Raw genomic sequence first — 22,827 nt, forward strand, 5'->3', positions numbered from 1 at the left:
TTGGGAGGGGGGGAAGGCAGCTTGTTCTTTATGGAGGCTTCAGAGTGGAGCAAACCTAAAGAGGTTAAAGACACCAAGCTCTCATCTTTCTGTTCTAGTTGCAGAGAAAATAGTGCTAAACTGAGGTAGAACAGAATGCAGGGTACACATGATCCTTCAGATATCTTTACACCAACACCACACAGCAGCAGGACAGAGTCCAGAACAAAAACGAAACGCGTTACGAAGAACGTGAAAATGTTTCCACTTCAAGAATCTAGTAGCCTCTTTGTAAAGTTTTGGTTCACCCCAACGTTTCTGTCTATTCTGCAGAGAGGAGACAAACACGCAAATGTTGACGTCTACTGCATACTCTGTTGTGGACGTGGTTTCAGACAAACCTTATCTACACAAGACGACACCGCCCATCTCTGACTCAAGCATTCGTTGTAGAGTCTGAACTGTGCTATGCAGGGAGGAACCAGTGCTGTAGACAATACTGGCACGCAATTCTGCTTTCGAAACTTGAAGAAATATCCACAATGGAATTTAAACGTAATTTAGAAAGAACAATAAGAATATAACGGAAGAAAAAGAAACTCCTCAAATTTTTCTTCCAAACAACCCAGAAATGTTCTGGTTACATTCATAGTCATATCCTTTTCATTTTTTAATTGGTTGAGGTAAACCTAGAGTTAGAAATTAGAAACCAAACCCAATGTTGTCAGCAGTATGTAGTGCTATCTCATAATCTTTTTTGAGGTACTGTACAAATCACAAATCACTTTCCTGAGTTTTTGAAGAAAATCGAACACAAATGAATTTCATAAATTAGGATCCAGATTCAAAGTACAACATGGACCTTCTCCTGCCCTTCCTGGGGTCTACAGGTCAGACTTGATTGAGGAATACTGTTGTTCTTTTGAAGGAAGTGTTGAAAACAAGGAAAAGAACAAAAAGCAGAACATATCTGTTTTAGTTTCATGTTAAAGCTCTCTATATTAGCACATGCCACCAATGAGATGGTGAGGCAAACAAATCCAAATCCAAATCAATAAAGTACCACTTCAGGCACTTCATAGCAACAGAATCTCAAAAACAGCAGAATGATATTTACACACAAAGAAGTTTGTCCTCACTTACAGAGCCCCTCGGTAAGTGGAGCTCTGCGTCTGCAGTACTGAGCCCAGAAAACAGTACTTCTCTGTCTGGATTATGTGCAAAGGGCCAGACCTTGACTTAAGTACAGTCATGCATCATTCAAATCTATCTGACCGTCCTTCAGGTTCTTCTTTAGGGGTCATCTACATTTGTAATAACCACACTGTTTAACTGCATGTGTCACCCAAAGAATTCTGAATTGTATCCCCTTTTAGAGTAGGGGAGGTCACCCCACCAATTTAGTTATGCCCTCGCTCTTTACTGACTACAGCCAAACATCTTATTCCATTCAGTGTATGTATCAAGTTCTTTCTGTGATATGCTGGGCTGGATTTTGCAAAACACATTCTCAAAGTCTTGGTATGATACCGGCCTCATCTGACCCGGCATCATTCCGGAAATGTCTGTACCGGACAAGCCATGGAGAGGACCGACCATGGCCTCTTGGCAAAGTCGGACCACATCCAGCCCGGAAAAGCCTTCTGTCCGCTGAACAAGCAGCGCAACCTCTTTGTCGCTGAGGCAGTAGTTGTGCTGTGAGATCAGCTGGCTGATTATCTGATGTCGTGCAGTGGCATCCGGTAAGGGGACGAGCAACCGCTTTACAAAGTACCTTCGCAGAGACTCATCAATCTCTTCAGGTTTGCTGGTGGAACATACCACTAGAACATGTTCCTCTGGTGAGCTTAGAACTCCGTCAAGCTGGAGGAGGAGTTCACTCTTGATTCGGTTCACCGGGCTTTCTTCGCTCAACTGGGCAGACAACAGCAGATCCACATCGCTGATGAAAACCACCGAAGGCTGCCGGCAGCGAGCGACGAGGAATGAGGCCTGGACGATCTTCTCGCCCTCTCCCAGCCACTTTGTGACCAGTGCAGAGCCACTAAGCAGGAGGAAAGCAGCGCCAAGCTGACTGGCCATACACCGACCAAGAAGAGTCCGACCCGTGCCCTGAGGTCCAAAGAGAAGGATGCTGCGAGGTAATGTGGCCAGTCCGCTGAACATGTCTGGCCTCAGAATAGGCCACAGGACCTCATCTTTGATGGTGGCTTTCGCCATCTCCAGTCCAGCAATGTCACTCCAGTCCACAGGGGGCGTCTGCTGCAGAATCTCAGTGGTGACCATCTCTACCAGACTGGCATCGCTGTTTTTTAACTGCTCCTCAGCAGGGTGGCTGGATGAAGTTGTCGTGCCCATGGAATGGGGGAGATGCTGTCTGTTGTCGTCACCGTGGTCACTCAAAACGGGGGAGCCAAACTTTCCAAATGACTCGCCTGACCGCAGGGATCCCAAGGAACCTTTGGAGGATCCGTATGAAGGAGGGGTTAGTGCCCTGCCGGACTGACTGCCAAACTTTCGCTGCTGATCCGGTGGCATTGACTGCTTTGTGGGCTTAAACGCCAAAGATGATGTGTCAGCATTCCTGTCAAATCCATTCCCTCTGGTTGAGTCAACAAGACTGTTGTCTGGCATTCTGTACATGGGGCTTTGAGCAGAACGCTGCTGGCTGTAGTTGAAATTTCCATAACTGGAGTCCATATCTCCCTGGCCCGTCATGTAAAATGCTTTTCTTTTCAGTGTGTTAGCCGAGCTGCCATTCAAAGGGGTTGGTGCAATTGGCCCATGGTTGTGGGACTGGTAGGAGTAACCGGGAAGGGTGGAAGGGGGTAGGGGAGTGGGGGCAGCAATGCCTGAGGGCAAGTAAGCTGAAGGAGGGGGTGCTCCTCCTGGGCTGTAGCCTGGGGGAACAGCAGTCTGTGGGGGATACCCTGCTGGAGGGTAATTGTAACTGGAGAGATTGGGGGAACTTGCGTTGTAGCTGGGCACCAGGGTTGGAGGTGGCGGGGGTGGAGGCTGAAGGAGCCCAGCGCTGTGCAAAGGTGAGGGATGTGGGGACGGGAGAGCTGGTGTGCTTTGCCCACCGCTGTAAGTGGAATGCAAGTACGAGCCATTGTAACTGCTAGCGAATTCCTGAGAGGGGATACCCGAGTGGAGTGCAGTAGACGCATGATTCCCACAGTTACTGCTGGAGTAGCTGGGCTCGCTCAAGCTACTAGCCACTCCCGTGGAGCTGCCAACACTTGCCGTCACATCTGGAGGAGGCAGGGCGGGCGTCATGCCAGTCTTACTAGCAGAAATCACATCTGCAGCACAGCTCATTGGGTAGATCCCCTCCTGCCATGCTTCGCTCTCCGACTTGCGTCCGTTCATGAGTCCATGGGCACTCTCGGAGTACGAGCAGAGGAGCGCCCGCTCGCTGGGACCCTCCAGGATCCCAGAATACTTCTCTGCGTACTTTTTCAGAAGGTTGGAGGCCGTCAAAGCTGATATGTCGTCATTGGCCCAGGCATACTGGTAGGTCCGCTGCAGGTGTCCACGGTACGCCTCTGCTTTATGTGCGGGGGAACGTGTGGTGGATGAGATGTCGAAATGTTGCTCGGCCCACTGCGCATGCTCTGGGGTCCACTGCATCTTTAAGCCTAAACAATCAGCAAACAACAAACAAAAACAAACAGGTGTTAGAAACTTGATAAACAGCCCTCATGAATAGAGACTGATAGATATGCCATGCTGGTTAATCCGCCATTATTTGAGTTTTTGAGATTTTTGCTTTGGAAGTGGTCACGTGGCTTGATATCAATGGGTAGTACATATATACACTTTTCATTTTCTATTTTTCAATAGTTAAATGTAACAGACATTTTTTCATGCATATAACCTGTTTTCAAATATTGAATATGGGAATTAAATATTGCATAAACTACAAATGTTGTGTACATTATATTACACAGAAAAAAGTACTGGCCATTAAAAAAAAACACATCCTACAACCAATATTCATGAATTTCAGGGTTTCAGACTCAATGATCCAATAAGCAACTGCCATTGAAAAGAAATTAAATGCACACAAACCGCAACAACCACCATAAAATATTATTTCCATTTTCCCCCCATCCAGCTCTCCAAGAGTCCTGGCTTCATATCGCAGGCACTGCTGACAGTTATCTCAGGAACAGTGCAGATTTGGGCCTCCAACACCTGGTTAGCACAGTATAATGCACCCTGCACACAGCCGAGTGACACAGACATCGCAGGTCACTCTATAATCCAACTCTCATCTAAAGCAGTCCCAGACAGTTTCAAATCTGCTTGGAGGAGTGCAGCAAAGCAATCTCCCAGGCAGCGCTCTACTGCTTTCATCACACAAACTCGCAGCACAGCATGAATTACAACAGCTTTCTGTCTGCTGCCCGCCTCCCGGAGCACAGAGAACTGGAAAGGGGGAAAAAACATGCCTGCCTCCCTCTCATTCGCTCTAATGCTCCCTTTTCTCTCTCTTCCTTTTACTCTGACGCTCTGGGTTTTGCCTTTCTCTTTCTCACTGTCTTTTCTCTCCACAGCCTCCGTCTTTTATTGGCTCCAGGGCTCAAAAGCCACCATCAAGTTTAATCCCAAACTCCATCTGCAAACACAAGCAGTTACATACGCTGTCATCTTAGACACAGCATGGGATTATCAAAGAGACATTTACTCAAGAGCCGACGGGATGACGGGGGTGGTCGCGCGCACACTCTCGCGTCTGTAGATAGACTTCTGATGACAACAGCGCTCGGCCGCAGTGTCCAGCGGGCGTGTTATTGTGCACACACCTCCCGCTTATCTGAGCTTACTGGGCCTAAGCACTCACGAACACTATTCACGGCACAAAAAGGAAAGAAGATGTCACAGAAAACGATGCCGTTTACTAGCTTTTAGCCATGAGTCCATGTACCTTGATCTTTAAAGTCTGTCAAATAACATATATTACTCAATTGCAAATAACCCATTTGGGGACTGCATTCATTTTCCACCTTCTGAAAATATCCTATCTATATATCTTGATATTTAGATATTTGGTCCAAACTGTTTTTTTGTTTTCTCTCAAAGGAACCACGATTTTGACAATTAAATTAAAAATGTTTAAATGCATGAAGCAAAATATTATAATAAAAGCAATCATATTTATCCACAAACAACACTTGAGTGCAATATCAGAGAAATTATTTTACCGTTATTAAAGATGGGTAACACTTTAGCGTCCAATTCTCACTATAAACTAGTTGCTTATTAGCATGCATATGACTAGGATATTATTGTCCGTTTATTAGTACTCGTTTATAAGCACATATTAATGACTTACTCTGCATGACCATATTCTACATCTTTTATTCCTACCCAATACCTAAACTTAACAACTACCTTACTATTAATAAGCAGTAATTAGGAGTTTATTGAGGCAAAAGTCAAAGTTAATAGTGAAAACTGGACCCTAAAGTGTGACCGAAAGATGATGCATCCCTGAACATTTGAGCAATGACACAAATTAATAATTTTGATTCATTGAAATGGACAGTTTGAACAGGTTTTATAAATGCTGTTTTCACTACTGAAGTTAAATTCTTCTGAACGAGGCAATAAAGGATTGTGAAACTAGTCTAACTACACACAAATTAAAAGTGCACTAAAATCACTGCAATATTCTCAATATCGCTTAATTTTGTGTTGCCAGCAAAATCATCACAAACATAACATAATATTCAGTACATCACCCTGCCCTAGTTGTATTTGAGGCATCTACTGTATGATGTCTACTCACTATGTCTCTATAAATAAATCCCCTCTGATACCCCCATCAGTGCATTGTGTGTATATCAGAGTACTTTTTCCACAATAGAAGATGGGCATGTGGTTTTCCCTCGCCTGAATCCCCCAGTAGCCTGGCCAGACACCACACACACACACACACACACACACACACACAGAGAGAGAGAGAGAGAGAGCTAATTAGCAGGATGATGCTGAGCTAATTGTGTTAATTTACAAGGTTTTAGTCAAAGGGATCGCTGCTTTGGCTGGCAAGGCTGTCAGGCCCGCGAGTTAATGACTAAGAAAGGCTGAAGACAAAGAAAGCTGGCAAGAACATGGCAGACATGCCAGCAAGCCCATTAATAAAGCCCAGGGATAAAACCAGTGCTGCAAACCTAGACAGATGTCAGTTCTAGCACGATTATCAACTGATCAGCAATGTAACACCTATGTTTAAGACTTGCTTGCAATAAATACATTTAATTATCATCACAGTCCACTGTATGACACTGACTTTTTATGTAGACTCCCTTCATCATTTTTTTCCAAAAGCAGGTCTCTACAGTGTGTAAGCATAAGTGCAAAATTGCTGCATGCAAATGTAAAAAATAAAACTATTTGGAGCAATTATGCCGTTGCAAGTGACATCTGACACCCAAATCAAAACTAATTTTTTCAACAGATCCTCACTTTTGCTGGCAAATTACGTTTCACACACTGCGATTTGCTGCTTTTCTGTTGCTTCACATCCAAGTCAAAAAAAAAAAAAAAAAAGTGTGTTTGCAATTGCTAATGTATAGGACAAATGTCAGGATAACTGAAAATATTAAGCGTTCATAAGTGAAGGTGTCTAAAGTCCTTATTCACACATTAAATGTATGTCTTTGACTGCGTCCATATATAAAATATACATGTGATAAGAATTTTAATATCAGCCTTAAGTTTTATTTTTCAATGCAAACTTCTGCTGGTACATATTGATTTAAACACTGAATGCATATGTGCAATCATCTGAGGATAAGCTTTTCATTTTTTACATATTTTTTTTTTTTTTTTACTGTGGCTGTAGCGCCAGGGAATATAACCTTGGGAATACAGAGGTTCAGCTTTCTCCTTGCCTCTGTACATCCACTTGTTAATATATATATATATATATTATATTATATATATATTTTGCTCCTCTCACAGGCAGGTCTTTGTAAGGAATGTGGGTGTTAACTTGCTCTACAACAAAGTAAGACATTTCAAGAGGTTGAAATCCTCGGCTGCGCACACAGAGATTTCAAACAATGCTCTCGTCTCACTGTTTGATGGGTTTTATGAAATGCACTACTCTCGAACAAAAGAACAAATTCACTTCCCGTCACTATTACCGAGCCATTACAAAAATAAAACCTTCCTCAACAAGATTAAAGCAGTTGGAAATGAGACATCAGGGATTTATTGTACAGATGAATAGTGAGAGTTGCTCTGGACACTTTGAATTACAGTCCTCGCCTCATGTATGTGCCAGTGCCAGTATTTGTAAATTGCTTCTTTTCTATTTTTATTCAATATGCTTACTTTGACCCTTCAGTCAGTCGCAGCCCTGTCGTCCCTATAGCTTGTTTAAACATAAATTGTGAGCTTTGTGCGATGGCACCACTTGAGAAAGAGTTGAGGAAAATAATTGAGCGTACAAGTGTGAACTACGGAGGAGGAAAACGGCAGAGAGAAGAAAATGAATCCTGTGTAGTCTGAGTTTATACCCCACTAAATCAACGCTCAAATTTCAGTTAGCACTGTGACAGAAACATAAATAACACACAAATCACATCCTTATCGCTACTGGAGTTATAAAAATGTCATTCAGGCCTCTCTAATCTGTCATCGTAAGCTTGCTAACATGTCGACTAGCACTATGATCAACAATGAGGTTCCTGTGGCCATACCATAGTTTACTATCTTATGTCATGGTTCCTAAGGTCCTAATATATATATATATATATATATATATATATATATATATATATATATATATATATATATATATATATATATATATATATATATATATATATATATATATATATATATATATATATATATATATGTGTGTGTATGTATGTATGTATGTATGTATGTATGTGTATGTATGTATGTATACACACGTTATATGTGTACACACGTTGCCGTTCAAAAGTCTGGGATCGGTAAGATTTTGTATGTTTTTTCTACAAAAAAAAATATTATGATAATTTAAAATAACTGTTTTCTATTTGAATATATTTTAATTAAATATAATTTATCCCTGTGATCAAAGCTGAATTTTCAGCATCATTACTCTTCAGTGTCACATGATCCTTCAGAAATCATTCTAATATGATGATTTGATGCTCAAAATTATTATCAAAGTTAAAAACAGTTGTGTACAAGTTTTCAGTTTCAGGATTCATTTATTTGAAATAGAATCTTTTGTAACATTATAAATGTCTTTACTGTAACTATCAATTTAATGCATTCTTGCTGAATAAAAATATTGATTTATTTAATTTATTGTGGAATAATATTTCACAATATTACAGTTTTTTTTCTTTTTTAAATCAAATAAATGCAGTATGGTGATATATAATATATAAGTTAGGGGTAAAGTCAGTCTTCGGTATTAAATTAGGCTGATCTACATTATGTAACTGACTTAAGTTTTTTTTTTTTTTTTTTTTTTTAAATAGATGACCAACTTGTAAGTTTGTAAGACTAGTCTAAGTTTAAGCAGTTTATGTAAGCGGCTCCAGTTAGGATGCTGTCTATGTAGGCTTGGACACCAAGGCCGCTCACTAGGTTTAGGAACAGAGCAAACATCAGTTCTAAAAGCACTAATTCTTCTCTGTGTAATCTGAATCGTCATATAATTACTTGTATTTTGTATTACAGGGATGTTTGGAGACAGCCTAAGGCCCCAAAGCTCAATTTTCACTGATTGACTTCTCACAAAACCCCCTTTTGTTTAATTTACCACTGTCTGCTGGTCTACTTTACGCCTGGAAAATCTTAGATTACGCTGACCATTGTCACTCATTTGGGTGAGATGCCAAACAAAAGCAGGAGAGACGGATTGATCGCGAGCTGGACTTCATTAGACGGGATATTCTGAAGGTGCATTGACTCTCTGATAATAATGTGCTACTTTCCAAAAGAACTTTGCACATGACGTGGTGTCGTGGGTCTTTGGGTCGCAGGTCTTTTCTGAGGGTCACAGACAGCAGGGAAAAGCAGTTTTAAATGCATATGATAAAAACGCAAAATGCACAGTTAGAGTCAGAGTCAAATGTTTAAAAGTATGACGCCAAAAGACAACATCAAACTCGACTTTTGAGGAAATTCATCTGGCATTTGATAGAAACTCATCAAAAATAGATGCCAACATAGACAGGTTGCGAGACATGCTTTGATATCATGAACAAAACCCCAAAAAGTGAAAGAAAATACGACTCAAAATACATTCAACTTGCAGCTGGGATAAATAAGGTTTGTGTTGATGACAATATGCTGGGAGTAATGAACTATTGGCCGTTTGGAGGCTTAAACATTTAGAAGCCACAGTCGACTTTTGAACGTGATTCTGAATTATTGTTAGGCCAATGAAGTTTATGGTGATATCAAAACATATCAGCATTTGATTGGAAGGAATTGTTTGTTTTATCCGATAAAAACTTCAACATGCTGGGTCCTGAACACATGCTTTGTACAACCTCCACTATCACACAAACACAACGTCAAAAACAAGCTATACATTTCAGAAAGATAAATTAAGTCAACTTTGTCTTCCGTACATCCTAGCACAGACTCATCTAAATGATTGAAGACACGGCATACGTCCTCACCTATCACAAGCCGAAACCTGACAGTAATTACTGATCATCTGTGCTCGTCTAATGGCTCTGTTAGTTCTCAGAGTGATCAACACAGCGAGTCGGGATGGAGGGGGGAGCGAACGAGAGCGAGCGAGAGAGCGAGTGTGCGGCGATACACTGCAGTGTGTAATTTCAGACACTGTGATCATGGCCAATGAGACAGAGAAGCTGACCTTTTTCGGATCTATTAATCTGGCTAGCCTCGGCCGATTTTAAGCAAACAGCGGCGAGCTTGCGCTCTGTCTGTCCAATTTCCCAGTGCGTAAATTGGACAGCCGCTCGCACCATTCTCAATTCATTACTGTGCTGCTGAAAGGAAGCTATGAGGTGGCGGAGAGGTGTGTGTCCTGATGTGTGTGTGTGTGTATCGACTAGGGATGTGCAGTTTGGTCATTTTGACTGCTCAAATACTCAATAGATGAATCAGATGAGTAACCGGATGGACTTCTGTCTATATTTCAGTTGTTCATTTGTGCACATTTCCACCAGAAAAGAGAACTTTGTGCCTTTTGTCATTTTAATTCAGTTTTCATCTTGCTCTCCAGTAAAATGATCTAAACATCCTTTAAACAAGTTGAATTTACTGAATCGCACAGGCTACTATTTTAATAGGCAAGTCAAGGCAAGGCAAGTTTATTTATAAAGCACATTTCATACACAATGGTAATTCAAAAGTGCTTTACATAGAAAAAAATTTAAATAATCAAAAGAAATAAGAATAATTAAAACAGTTTAGAATAAAAAATAAAAGAAAATACAGCAAACATGCTTTTGACTACTTTTATTTTCTCGTACAAAATTAGCAAATACATTTATTTCTATATTTGAAACAATACAGATTGTTACGGAACAACAAAAAAACGAAAAACAAGAAGAAGAAAAAACAATTGCACAACAGAAAGTTTTAGAAGTAAATACATATATATATTGTTTTAAGGATAAAGTATATTTTAGTATACCTTATATTAAAGTATAAGGTATTTCTAGCAGAAAGCAAGACAAAAATGCAGAGAATTAAAAATGCTAAATGATTGAGATGCAATGCATCAGCTAGAAACCACAAAAATACTGATTATACGTTTTATTTTTGCAGTGTGCTATTTTTTTATACACATGCATCAGATTTCATGATGTCTTCTCGCTTTTTTCAGCGTCTCAAACCATATGCATTGAGTTAAGATGCTGTCAAGTAAAAAATAATAATAATAATTTGTTATAATGGATCTCAAATCTGCGTACCGCTCGATTCCATCAGATGTGAGCTATCTATCGTTGCTGTCCCAAAATGTACCACTCAAAATGACAATCACAATTTTAATAAAACGTTAGGGGTGCAACGATACCCTCATGTCACGATTCGATACATATCACGATACTGAACTCACGATACGATATTATTGCGATACTCCAAGACATATGATTAAAGGTTAACAAAAAATTTAGTGTTTATTAAAATCCTTAATTTGATATTACATTGTGTGTGTAAATGAATAGGCTTGGACTTGGTGCTGAAACCCAATGCACAGAACAATAGTGAGACCAGAATAAAAATATTGATGATTCTGAAGCTGAAAATACAGAATTATTTTAGATGAATATGCTTGCACTCTTTCACAGACTAGATATATTTAAAATAATGTAGTGTTTACTGGTAACAACATAAGACATTTGGCATTACCAGGACCCACAAATATTCCCCCATTGCATTATTATACATTATATTTAGTAGTTTAATGCAGTACTGACACTAAAACTCAAAACAAAATTTTTCTCACACCGTAATTTTTATTTTGGGTGAAATATACACAATTCATATTGTCACCATCCACGATACATATTGTTGCATTTTTGTATTGCGATATATTGTGACACGATATATTGTTACACCCCTATAAAACGTGTAAAATAAATAAATGCCACTATCACGTCACTATAGTACCAAGAAGTGCTAGTTTAGTATCATTGATATACTAATATAGTTTGTGTTGTTTCAAATTCGATTTTATTTTTAGACTTGCTTTAAAGTTTAACTTTAATATGGTATATCCATGCAATCATTTCTAGCAGGATTCAGTCGCACTAAAGGCCTGTTTTAGCCGGTTGTCGTCTGGTGTTTTGCGCGGGTGGATGGATAGATGGATGATGCGGTTGCCCTAGGAGGAAGCTGTCATAATTGAAACGTGGCCTAATCAGACTCATTACCATTTTGGGCAATTTGCACCACCAAAGATGCTTATTAGGTAACTGTGTTTAATAAAGCGCTCTTTAGAAAGCTAACAGTAATGAGCTCTTTAAAGTCAGCTCGGAGTGTGATTATGCCAGTGGAAGTGTTTAGCCTGCCGCGCACAGACTGCTACATTTAGTCTTGCGCAATGTCATAATTAAGCCATGCAACCTGCTTTCACAATGGATAGGCCTGTAAAACCCGGGAAAATATTTATAATTACTGATCATTACAGCCCAGGGATTTTTATCTGCGGATGTAAACACAATTATGAGAGCCTCTTGCTTTCATGTGCCTCAAACAGAGGACTCCATATGACAAGCGTGCAAATAGTGTGGACACACATTAATTACATTTATAAATAAAAACAAGCTCGTGTTTTTGTTTCAACGCTCCACAGATCTCTCTCGCACGCTCGCCTTTTCTCTTTCCCCTCTTTTAGTGCGAGCATGGGATGTGCTTCTAATTCAATCGCTACTAGAAATGATTATAGCAATTCATCTTACATCTCAACTTAAAAGGTAATTTGAAAATCCATGTCGTCCTCGTTCAAATGCCGGCAGAGACTAGAGGTCATCGTTTAGCCCCTAATTTACTCAAGAAATGTAGTCGAGGCCCTGTGACTGCGGTGGAGCGTCCCGTCTTCATGACCGCACGCGTGCCATGACGGAGGACGACGTTTTTTCTCATCTCGGTTTTTATTTTTATTTTCGGTTTCCAATTTGGCTGGACGATATAAAGTTTATGCAGCCTAAACAAAGTTAGGCAGTGTTGAGAGTAGTAAAAATTGTGTTAGATTAGTAAAAATTTGATTAATCAAACTACCTATAGATAGAACGATAAGTTAGAAAGATAGATAGACAGACAGAGCTGTAGATGGGACAATAGATAGATAGAACGATAGACAGATAGATGGGTGGATGTATAGACAGGCGGAACGACAGAAAGAGACAGACGGATAGATAGAATGATAGATATAGTCTGAACGATAGATAGAACGACAGACAACTATATATAGATGGGACAATAGATAGATAGATAGATAGATAGATAGATAGATAGATAGATAGATAGAGCAAGAGATAGATATATAGATAGATAGATAGATATATAGAGCAAGAGATAGATAGATAGATAGATAGAGCAAGAGATAGATAGATAGAACTACAGTGTATAGATAGAAAGACACAGATAGATCAGCCAGTCCTACTTTACACACACACACACACACACACACACTCTCTCTCTCTCTCTCTCTCTCTCTCTCTCTCTCTCTCTCTCTCTCTCTCTCTCTCTCTCTCTCTCTCTCTCTCTCTCTCTCTCTCTCTCTCTCTCTCTCTCTCTCTCTCTCTCTCTCTCTCTCTCTCTCTCTCTCTCTCTCTCTCTCTTTTCTAATTAGTTAATGACCAACAACATCAAATGAAGTAACACACCTGCAGAGTCACACTGTCTTCTGGGCGCTATAATTTAATCAAGCCGTCTAAACACAATTAATCAATTAATTACTCTTAAATACATGTCAGAGACTGAAGTCCATCATTCAGTGATTCGGTTAATTGTGGGAGTAAGAGCAGAAACATGACAGGGAAATAGCGGTCGATGACAAACCCATGAGATGAAGATGAAGACGAGGAAGCTACGAGCACATCTCAAGTCTTTGTGTTCGTGTCGATTCCAAGCATATTTATACAATTCTCACTGAAAATATTTGACTTGATAAATCAAATGTCAAGTGGCATATCAATCAAGTAATAAGTATTACAAATATTTTCCTTAGACCTTCAATACACATCACAATTATTTCCAAAAATATGTTTCAAGGATTTTTTTTTTTTTTTTTAACAAATCTGAAGTTTTCTTGAGTAATTGAAAAAATGAAAACATGAACTTTGCATAAACTAAATAACTGTTTTCTGGTTGTCTTATCACATGAAATACATTTTGGTTTTACCATATACAGTGAGGAAAATAAGTATTTGAACACACTGCTAATTTGCAAGTTCTCCCACTTGGAAATCATGGAGGGGTCTGAAATTGTCATCGTAGGTGCATGTCCACTGTGAGAGACAATCTAAAAAAAAAAAAAAATTCAGAAATCACAATATATGATTTTTTAACTATTTATTTGTATGATACAGCTGCAAATAAGTATTTGAACACCTGTCTATCAGCTAGAATTCTGACCCTCAAAGACCTGTTAGTCTGCCTTTAAAATGTCCACCTCCACTCCATTTATTATCCTAAATTAGATGCACCTGTTTGAGGTCAAAGACACCTGTCCACCCCATACAATCAGTAAGAATCCAACTACTAACATGGCCAAGACCAAAGAGCTGTCCAAAGACACTAGAGACAAAATTGTACACCTCCACAAGGCTGGAAAGGGCTACGGGGAAATTGCCAAGCAGCTTGGTGAAAAAAGGTCCACTGTTGGAGCAATCATTAGAAAATGGAAGAAGCTAAATATGACTGACAATCTCCCTCGGACTGGGGCTCCATGCAAGATCTTACCTCGTGGGGTCTCAATGATCCTAAGAAAGGTGAGAAATCAGCCCAGAACTACACGGGAGGAGCTGGTCAATGACCTGAAAAGAGCTGGGACCACCGTTTCCAAGGTTACTGTTGGTAATACACTAAGACATCATGGTTTGAAATCATGCATGGCACGGAAGGTTCCCCTGCTTAAACCAGCACATGCCAAGGCCCGTCTTAAGTTTGCCAATGACCATTTGGATGATCCAGAGGAGTCATGGGAGAAAGTCATGTGGTCAGATGAGACCAAAATAGAACTTTTTGGTCATAATTCCACTAAACGTGTTTGGAGAAAGAAGAATGATGAGTACCATCCCAAGAACACCATCCCTACTGTGAAGCATGGCACTAGCATCATGCTTTGGGGGTGTTTTTCTGCACATGGGACAGGGCGACTGCACTGTATTAAGGAGAGGATGACCGGGGCCATCTATTGCGAGATTTTGGGGAACAACCTCCTTCCCTCAGTTAGAGCATTGAAGATGGGTCGAGGCTGGGTCTTCCAACATGACAATGACCCGAAGCACACAGCCAGGATAACCAAGGAGTGGCTCTGTAAGAAGCATATCAAGGTTCTGGTGTGGCCTAGCCAGTCTCCAGACCTAAACCCAATAGAGAATCTTTGGAGGGAGCTCAAACTCCGTGTTTCTCAGCGACAGCCCAGAAACCTGACTGATCTAGAGAAGATCTGTGTGGAGGAGTGGGCCAAAATCCCTCCTGCAGTGTGTGCAAACCTGGTGAAAAACTACAGGAAACGTTTGACCTCTGTAATTGCAAACAAAGGCTACTGTACCAAATATTAACATTGATTTTCTCAGGTGTTCAAATACTTATTTGCAGCTGAATCATACAAATAAATAGTAAAAAAAAATCATACATTGTCATTTCTGGATTTTTTTTTTTTAGATTATGTCTCTCACAGTGGACATGCACCTACGATGACAATTTCAGACCCCTCCCTGATTTCTAAGTGGGAAAACTTGCAAAATAGCAGGGTGTTCAAATTAGGGATGTTAACCGATGACCGTTTGACCGATGGTTGACCGTATCAACGTTAACCGATCAAAGTTGTCGGTAGTCGGTTAAAAAAAAAAGGTGATCTCTATTAGGCTATTATAGACAGTGGGCTAAACGCTACTACAGTTAGCCATCTCATTCCAAGATCTTTTTGTGTGAAGTGAACAAATCCCTCACACTCAATTTTTCATAACTCGCCTGTTTGTACTTAATAAACCAATACAAACATTTGGCGCGATGTCACAGCGTTTGGGTTCGCGCGCTCACAAGGTTTGCGAAAAGTAAAGGCTACAGGCTAAAACACTCGAGGTTAGAGCCAGGACAGACGACAGGATGAAGCGTGCAAAGAAAAATAGTGTGTGGGACCATTTCACCAAAAAGAATGACACAGATGTAAGTTGCAACTTGTGTGATACAGTGCTTAAATACATTAGTAGCACATCACCTATGATGTATCACCTGAAAACGCGACACCCGCAAGCCTCGTGCGTTCACACCAAACGCGAATAGAGCGTCTGGCGCGAGTGATTTCAATGTTAAGTCAATGCAAAGACGTGTTTACGCGCGTCTGGAGGTCCTGCGGCGCGAATGGTGAGGCGTTTAGCGCGGCGCGATACGCATGCCAGTTATTTGAAATGGCTGTTATTTCAAATAGCGTAGCATATTTTAAACTAATCGGTTAACCGGTTTCAACCGGCTAATGAGGCTCGGTGGTCGGTCAAGAATTTTTTCCGTTTTCGCCATCCCTAGTTCAAATACTTATTTTCCTCACTGTATAATATAAACTTTTTTATTTATTACAATATCTGCACAGTTGCACCTCCTAAACATTAAGTTTAAGTCCAAATTAAATTTAATTGATTAAATAACAGAAAACATGTATCCATGTCTTTAATGCATTTTGATGCATAAACATTTATGATGCACACATTGATAGATTCACATCACATGTCCTGTACCGTCCATGCACGCCTGGCTCTCACAACTAGTGTGAGTTATCGCTGAAAGCGTTTCACCTCAATCAAGCGCTTTTAGAGAGGACACTGTCACATGACTGAATAGCTAAAGCACAAAACTCTTTTTCTTTCGGCAATGCAGCCGAATTTTCATTCCCACTGACACTCAGACCTTCGGGCTTTTTCCAGCATGTCTGTTTAAATTTTCAGACTGACCCCTCATCTGCAGATCTCCGCAGATCTGTGTATCTGACGCCAAACTCCTATAGCTGAAAACAGCAACTGAACGACAGGTGTATGAGAACGCCGTCTGTGTGAACACCTGTACTCAAGATCATTGATCATTCAAGTGACGAGAACATTTTAAGATTGAACATTGACATCCGATAAATATTAAAACCTCTGACAGCGGTCATCACTATACCATAAGTATCGCTAAACAAAACAGGTTGTCCAAACACTCTGCCATTGGCCAACCAAACAGAAAGTCCCGCCCCCCAAATCACACTATTGGTCTGAATGAGTGTTGTGCCAATGCTCAAATAAACAACTGAAACACTAAATTGAATTAACGTAATTATTTATGCAAGAAAAAAGAACTTAAAAACAAGTTTTGTAGGTAAAACAAAAATCACACACATATTTACACGTACTCACACACACAAAATACATTTTAAATGATGGCAAATAAGATTTAAAAACAGAAATTGTGGTAACACTACAAAAAGGTTTCATTAGTTAGCATTAGGTAACTACTTTAGTGAATGTGATAAACAGTACTTTGTTAATTTCGTTAATAATCAATATGTTAATTTCAACATTTACTATTACATTATTAAAACAAAAGTTGTATTAGTTAATGCACTGAGAACTAACATGAACAAACAATCAACAGCTGTATTATACTGTAATATTAAGATTACAATAGGCTGTAAGATTAATAAATACAGTAACAAATGTATTTCTCATTGTTAGTTTATTTTAATACATTAACTAATGCTATTAAATGAAACCTTATTGTAAAGTGTCTCTGAAAACGTTTAGGCAACATTTGTGTTAATCTGCCAAATGAACAACTATTGACCGATGCGATAACCTAAAAATGGCCAAATATCACATTTAACCTCGTCAAAAAGAGTCTTTCACTAAAGAACAGTTGGTGCGGTTGACCACACTAACACACCAACAACCTGAAGTGGTCAATCCGTCAATATGTTTGCGAGTCTTGCATATGCGCGGCAGCGAAGCGAAGCTGTACTGAAGAAACTGGAGGCGGATAATGTGATAATTTCTGTCTAATGTACCATCTGCTATTGTATCAATGTCACCGTTAGCATGAAGCAGCTTTACTTTCCGTCTGTAGCCCGATGCTCTCGAAGGCTTTCAGTGTGGACTGCCAACAGCCCTTCACACACACCGTACAACACGGCCCGACGCTCGTTTCCCATACACACAAGCAAGATGACTGCTGGGAAACAAAAGGCCCAAATATGAGCATACCTGCCGAGAAGTGTACACTGTGTACTTATCTTTAATGTGGTCGGCCTGTCAGTCAAGCAGTCAATTTCAAGCGACAAGGCCACTCTTTGTAAATCAACGTAATATTCACGATTCAATTCTGAGGGAAGACGAAGCGCAGACGGCGTGGACTGTGACAGAGCTGTAATCATTTCAATCTGGTAAACACCGATTATGCCTCTCAAAGCGTCTGGCTGTTCAACTGATACAGTAGTCTCGCCTCTTCTCTTGCACGCTCTGTGAAACCAGACACGCCGTGGCCTGAGTTTCAGCGCAGGTGTCGCACGCAATTTCAATCAAATCCTGCAAGCTCCACGTTCAAGATGCGGGAAATTTCTACGGCAATATATATATATATATATATATATATATATATATATATATATATATATATATATATATATATATATATATATATATATATATATATATATATATATATATATAGGTGAGAATTAGTAAATGAATCCACAAAGATAGTCAAATCAATCATTTTATCTTTCAAGGGCTCCAGACTGCGACTAAAAACTATGGTTGGATGCTTCATTTCTATGCAAATCTTCAAACGCTGCAATGTATTCTCAAAAATCATCATCAAAAAAAAAAAAAAAAAAAAGTCTAATTTTACAGGGAAAACAGTGCTTCTAAAATAAAAACTAAAATAAATTATCAAATGAATAAAATTAAATATAATTTAAAAAAAATTAAATCAGATAAAATATACAAAATGTGTTGAAAATGTTTGATAACATATAGCATATATTTTATATATATATATATATATATATATATATATATATATATATATATATATATATATATATATATATATATATATATATATATATAGCACATAATAGAGACTGACAGAGACAGCAAACTAATGTCTGGCCTTGATAACTGTCATCTTAAACACTCTAGATAAAAAAAAAAAGTAAAATAATAATAAAAAATTAAATAAATAAAAGATGGTTAAACAGAAAAGGCAAATTACAATTCATGCAAAAAAAAAAAAAAGATTTGCTGAATGGTGCAGGTCAGATCAACAGTCTTGAGAAGAGCGTCATGCCCTTGCTCACCACAAAGCTGTTTTTTGTTACTTAAGAAAAAATATTTAAATGACTTTAGAAAAACGTTTCTTTTTCAGTACTAAACATTTGAAAGTGCTGGATGAGTTTAGCACTTCACAACATAACACAATGGCGTTCAAAAGAAGGGAGAAATGAGAAACGTTAATACTTGGACATTTTGGAGTGGTGGAATCATTTTGATAGAATCAAATTCAATTGAAAATATTTCAATAAAAATGGCATAAAAACCTTGTATGACAACATAACTGAATTATCAGGAATTCTTTAATTTAGTTCAGAAATGTAAATGTATATAAAACATTAAATAAATAATAAACTATATAAAATCAAAAATATCAAAATAAAGTAAAAGCTCCTAAAAGTTAATCTGTAGCTTTTGTTTTTATTCTAAACTTGCATTAATTCCCAGAGTCTGCAGTCTCAAATGACTAGAAGACCAAAACACAAGGGTTGCATTTGGAAAAAATAAAAAATAAAGTAAAAATTTAGAAAAGCAAAACCATATGGAGATACAAACTTTCAAATATGGACATTCTGTACACTTCTGTAATGTGAAACAGGATATTCAACGAGACTAAGGAAAAAACTAAGGTTGGACTTGATTTTATCCATATGGAATTGATTGAAAACTGGAAGCATTTACACTACAAATTCACAAACATGCATGTGATCTGATCAGCTAAAGACCAAAAACAGAAGGAAAACCTGACACCCCCCCACAGATTTATAAACAAATCTAATTATGAATCTGGGAAGATGATTGGCGTATGTTGCGTTCTCAAATGCAAATTACGAGCGACTCAAAGTGACACACAGCATTTGCAGAGAAGCAATTATGAAAATGAACACAGTGCTGTGCTTTACTCTGAAACATGCAGCGCGGCAGACGAAACATTTATGTAATTACATCAAAACCATAGCGATTTGATGATCCACACTAAGCCATATTACATTCTCACAACCATGCATTGTCAAAATTCATAAAAAAAAAAAAAAGTTACCAGGTAACAGACGAGTAACGCCGTTTCAATGCCGATTTTTACTCGCATTTGGTGCTTTGAACCTGGGCTAACACGCAGATGCCGTCGCAATCCGTGCATCATGAGATACATTTATTTGAAAACTAGGGCTGCACAATATATCGAAATTATTGAAATATCGCAAATGTATATATCGCGATATGCATATCGCAACGGCTTGCAATAACTGGGGTCATGAACAAAAGACAAAGAGAAAATCACTCACAATTCATACAGTGAAAACTAAGCAGTTTTATTTTACATTTGATTATTCAGTTTCTGTTGTTTAATAAACCTAATGTAGGATAACCTGAAACCCTAAACCACTGATGTTAAAATAACACTTCTTACGCTACAGTAAAACTCTGCAGCAAAAAGAATGTGAAACATGCATGTAGGTTATATCATTTTAAAGATATTTTAAAGATAATTTAAGTTTATTTTACACACTTTAAGCATTATTTAATGAGTTATCGCATATCGCAATTTTCTTCAATATCGTGCAGCCCTATTGAAAACGTAACATTTCCCCGTTTATTCTGTAATTGTACCCGATACTATTCAGGTCGGAAAATATGGAAATCTGTACATAAAAAAAAAAAAAAAAAAAAAAGACATCCCTGACAAAGCTAAAAAGCGTCCACTTCTGGCCAGTCGTCTGCAGCTGTAGTGCATGATATACTCATTTTCAGCTCGGTTGCCTGTTCTTACGGCGACATTAAGGCCAACAGAATCGTCTCATTTGCTTCGGTCTCATCCATCAGTCTAACTACAGTGAGCTAATTATTTAGCCCATAACCCAGACATGATGCACATTACATCGGCTGGAAGATAAATCATTACACATGCTACGCTTTCTGATATTAAGTGGTTTGTAAGTACAGTGGATGCATCATATTTCAAGAGCAGACAATATACACAGACGTGACGGCAGCTAGAGTAATGACCACCCATTATCTTATATTGCTTGCAATAATAATTTTCAAGAGACTCGTTTCGTGAAGGGTGGTCCGTCAGATGTTTAGGACAAAGACTTTCCTACGTAATCCTAAAATCGCTTTTTAAAGGTCGTTAAATGAAGACACGGATAAAACCCTTGGGGGAGGTTATTTTTACATCTAAAACGCCAGTGATCACAGAACGTCATATGCGTTTTATAAATATATCATCTTTTATACACTGCCACGATAATGTTATTAAAACACTGCTCTATCTGTAGCAGGAATAGACGAGAAATCAAAATAAAAAGAGAAAAGTACGATTCAAAATATGTCACATATTCACAATAATTTTTTCTGGGAATAGTGGAAAACGTGCATTGATTATTTTAAATCAAACTAAGATATTTACAAAAAAAGAGGTGTATGCATCTTTTTTTTTTTACATTAATCAAACGATCAATTACATAAACAAAAGGATGAAAATTAATAGCTTTTTTTTTTTTTTTTTTTGCTTTAATAAATATACATGTGCAGTTCCACCCTAACCCTAACTGTTCCAAGACCATGATATCCAATAGCATTGATTTGGCCATGGCTATATTAACTAAACTATGAGTGACATACTTGCAGAAACAGCAAACTAATGTCTGGCCTTGATAGCTGTCATCTTAAACACTAGATAATCAGATCAATTGAAAATAAAAAGTAAAATAATAATAAAAAATTAAATAAATAAAAGATGGTTAAACAGAAAAGGCAAATCTAGTTACAATTCATACCAAAGTGAAAACTAGTAAAAAATAAATAAATTACAAAAAAGAAGATTTGCTGAATGGTGCAGACAAGGTCAACAGTCTCGAGAAGAGCGTCATGCCCTTGCTCACCACAAAGCTGTTTTTTTGTTACTTAAGAAAAACTATTTAAATGGCTTTAGAAAAATGTTTCTTTTTCAGTATTATGAAACATTTGAAAGTGCTGGATGAGTTTAGCACTTCACAACATAACAACGGCATAAAAAGAATGGAGAAATGAGAAACGTTAATACTTGGACATTTTGAAGTGGTGGAATCATTTTGATATATTTCAATAAAAATGGCATAAAAACCTTGTATGACAACATAACTGAAAAATCAGGAATTCTTTTATTTAGTTCAGAAATTCAAATGTAATCCAAATGTTTTAGATAAATGAAAACATCATAAACCTTCATAAATCTCTAAAGCATTAAAACAATCCACTTTAGCATTGCCTGATTAACAGGTAAATTAAATGTCAAAAATAAAATCAACAACTAACTTATTTACTTGTCAATTGTGTTTTATTATTTGCACATTATTTGTGTCATTATTATTGACCCCAATGTCATTCCAAACCTGCATTCATGGAACACAAAAGAAGAAATTAAGGCAGTGATGATTAATAGTGACCACATCACCACATTTTTTTTGTTCCCCAAAGAACCTTTGAGTGAACAGTTCTTAAAATAACCATTTTTGTAGGAATGCACCAATAAGAAAATTGTGGTCAATACCGATAACTCGTTATATTTGAAAGCCGATAACCGATATATTGGCCGATAAATCTAAATCCGATTTTTTTACTTATTTAATTTTATAATTACAAAAACAAGTCTCACCATTTAAAGCCATGTCCCAAGCACACAATTATAGTGTTATCATAATTGTATAGTATGTAGCCTTTATGACACTTGCGGTGGACATGTTGCACTTAACTGGATTTTCCTTTTTAAAGTGATTTAAATTCAATTTCAAACAATTTAAAACCATTATGGCGACCAGTGATCATCTGAAGCGTCTCAACTGAAGGAAACAATCCATTATTTATCGGCTTTAATATATAGGCCAAACTT

General features: G+C 38.2%; 1 protein-coding gene across 1 annotated transcript in view; it reads right to left on the reverse strand.

Moving 5' to 3' along the window:
- Positions 1–956: 956 nt before the first annotated feature.
- The window catches only part of fign (fidgetin), a 66,280-nt gene continuing 44,409 nt past the window's right edge, over positions 957–22,827 (reverse strand). Inside the window, exon 2 of the mRNA XM_081367885.1 lies at positions 957–3,620. Within this exon, the coding sequence (XP_081224011.1) occupies positions 1,399–3,612 (2,214 nt within the window). The 5' untranslated portion in view covers positions 3,613–3,620 and the 3' untranslated portion in view covers positions 957–1,398. The remainder of the gene's footprint in view (positions 3,621–22,827) is intronic.

This window comes from Scardinius erythrophthalmus (assembly GCF_964197995.2).
Source record: "Scardinius erythrophthalmus genome assembly, chromosome: 6".
Taxonomy (NCBI): Eukaryota; Metazoa; Chordata; class Actinopteri; order Cypriniformes; family Leuciscidae; genus Scardinius; species Scardinius erythrophthalmus.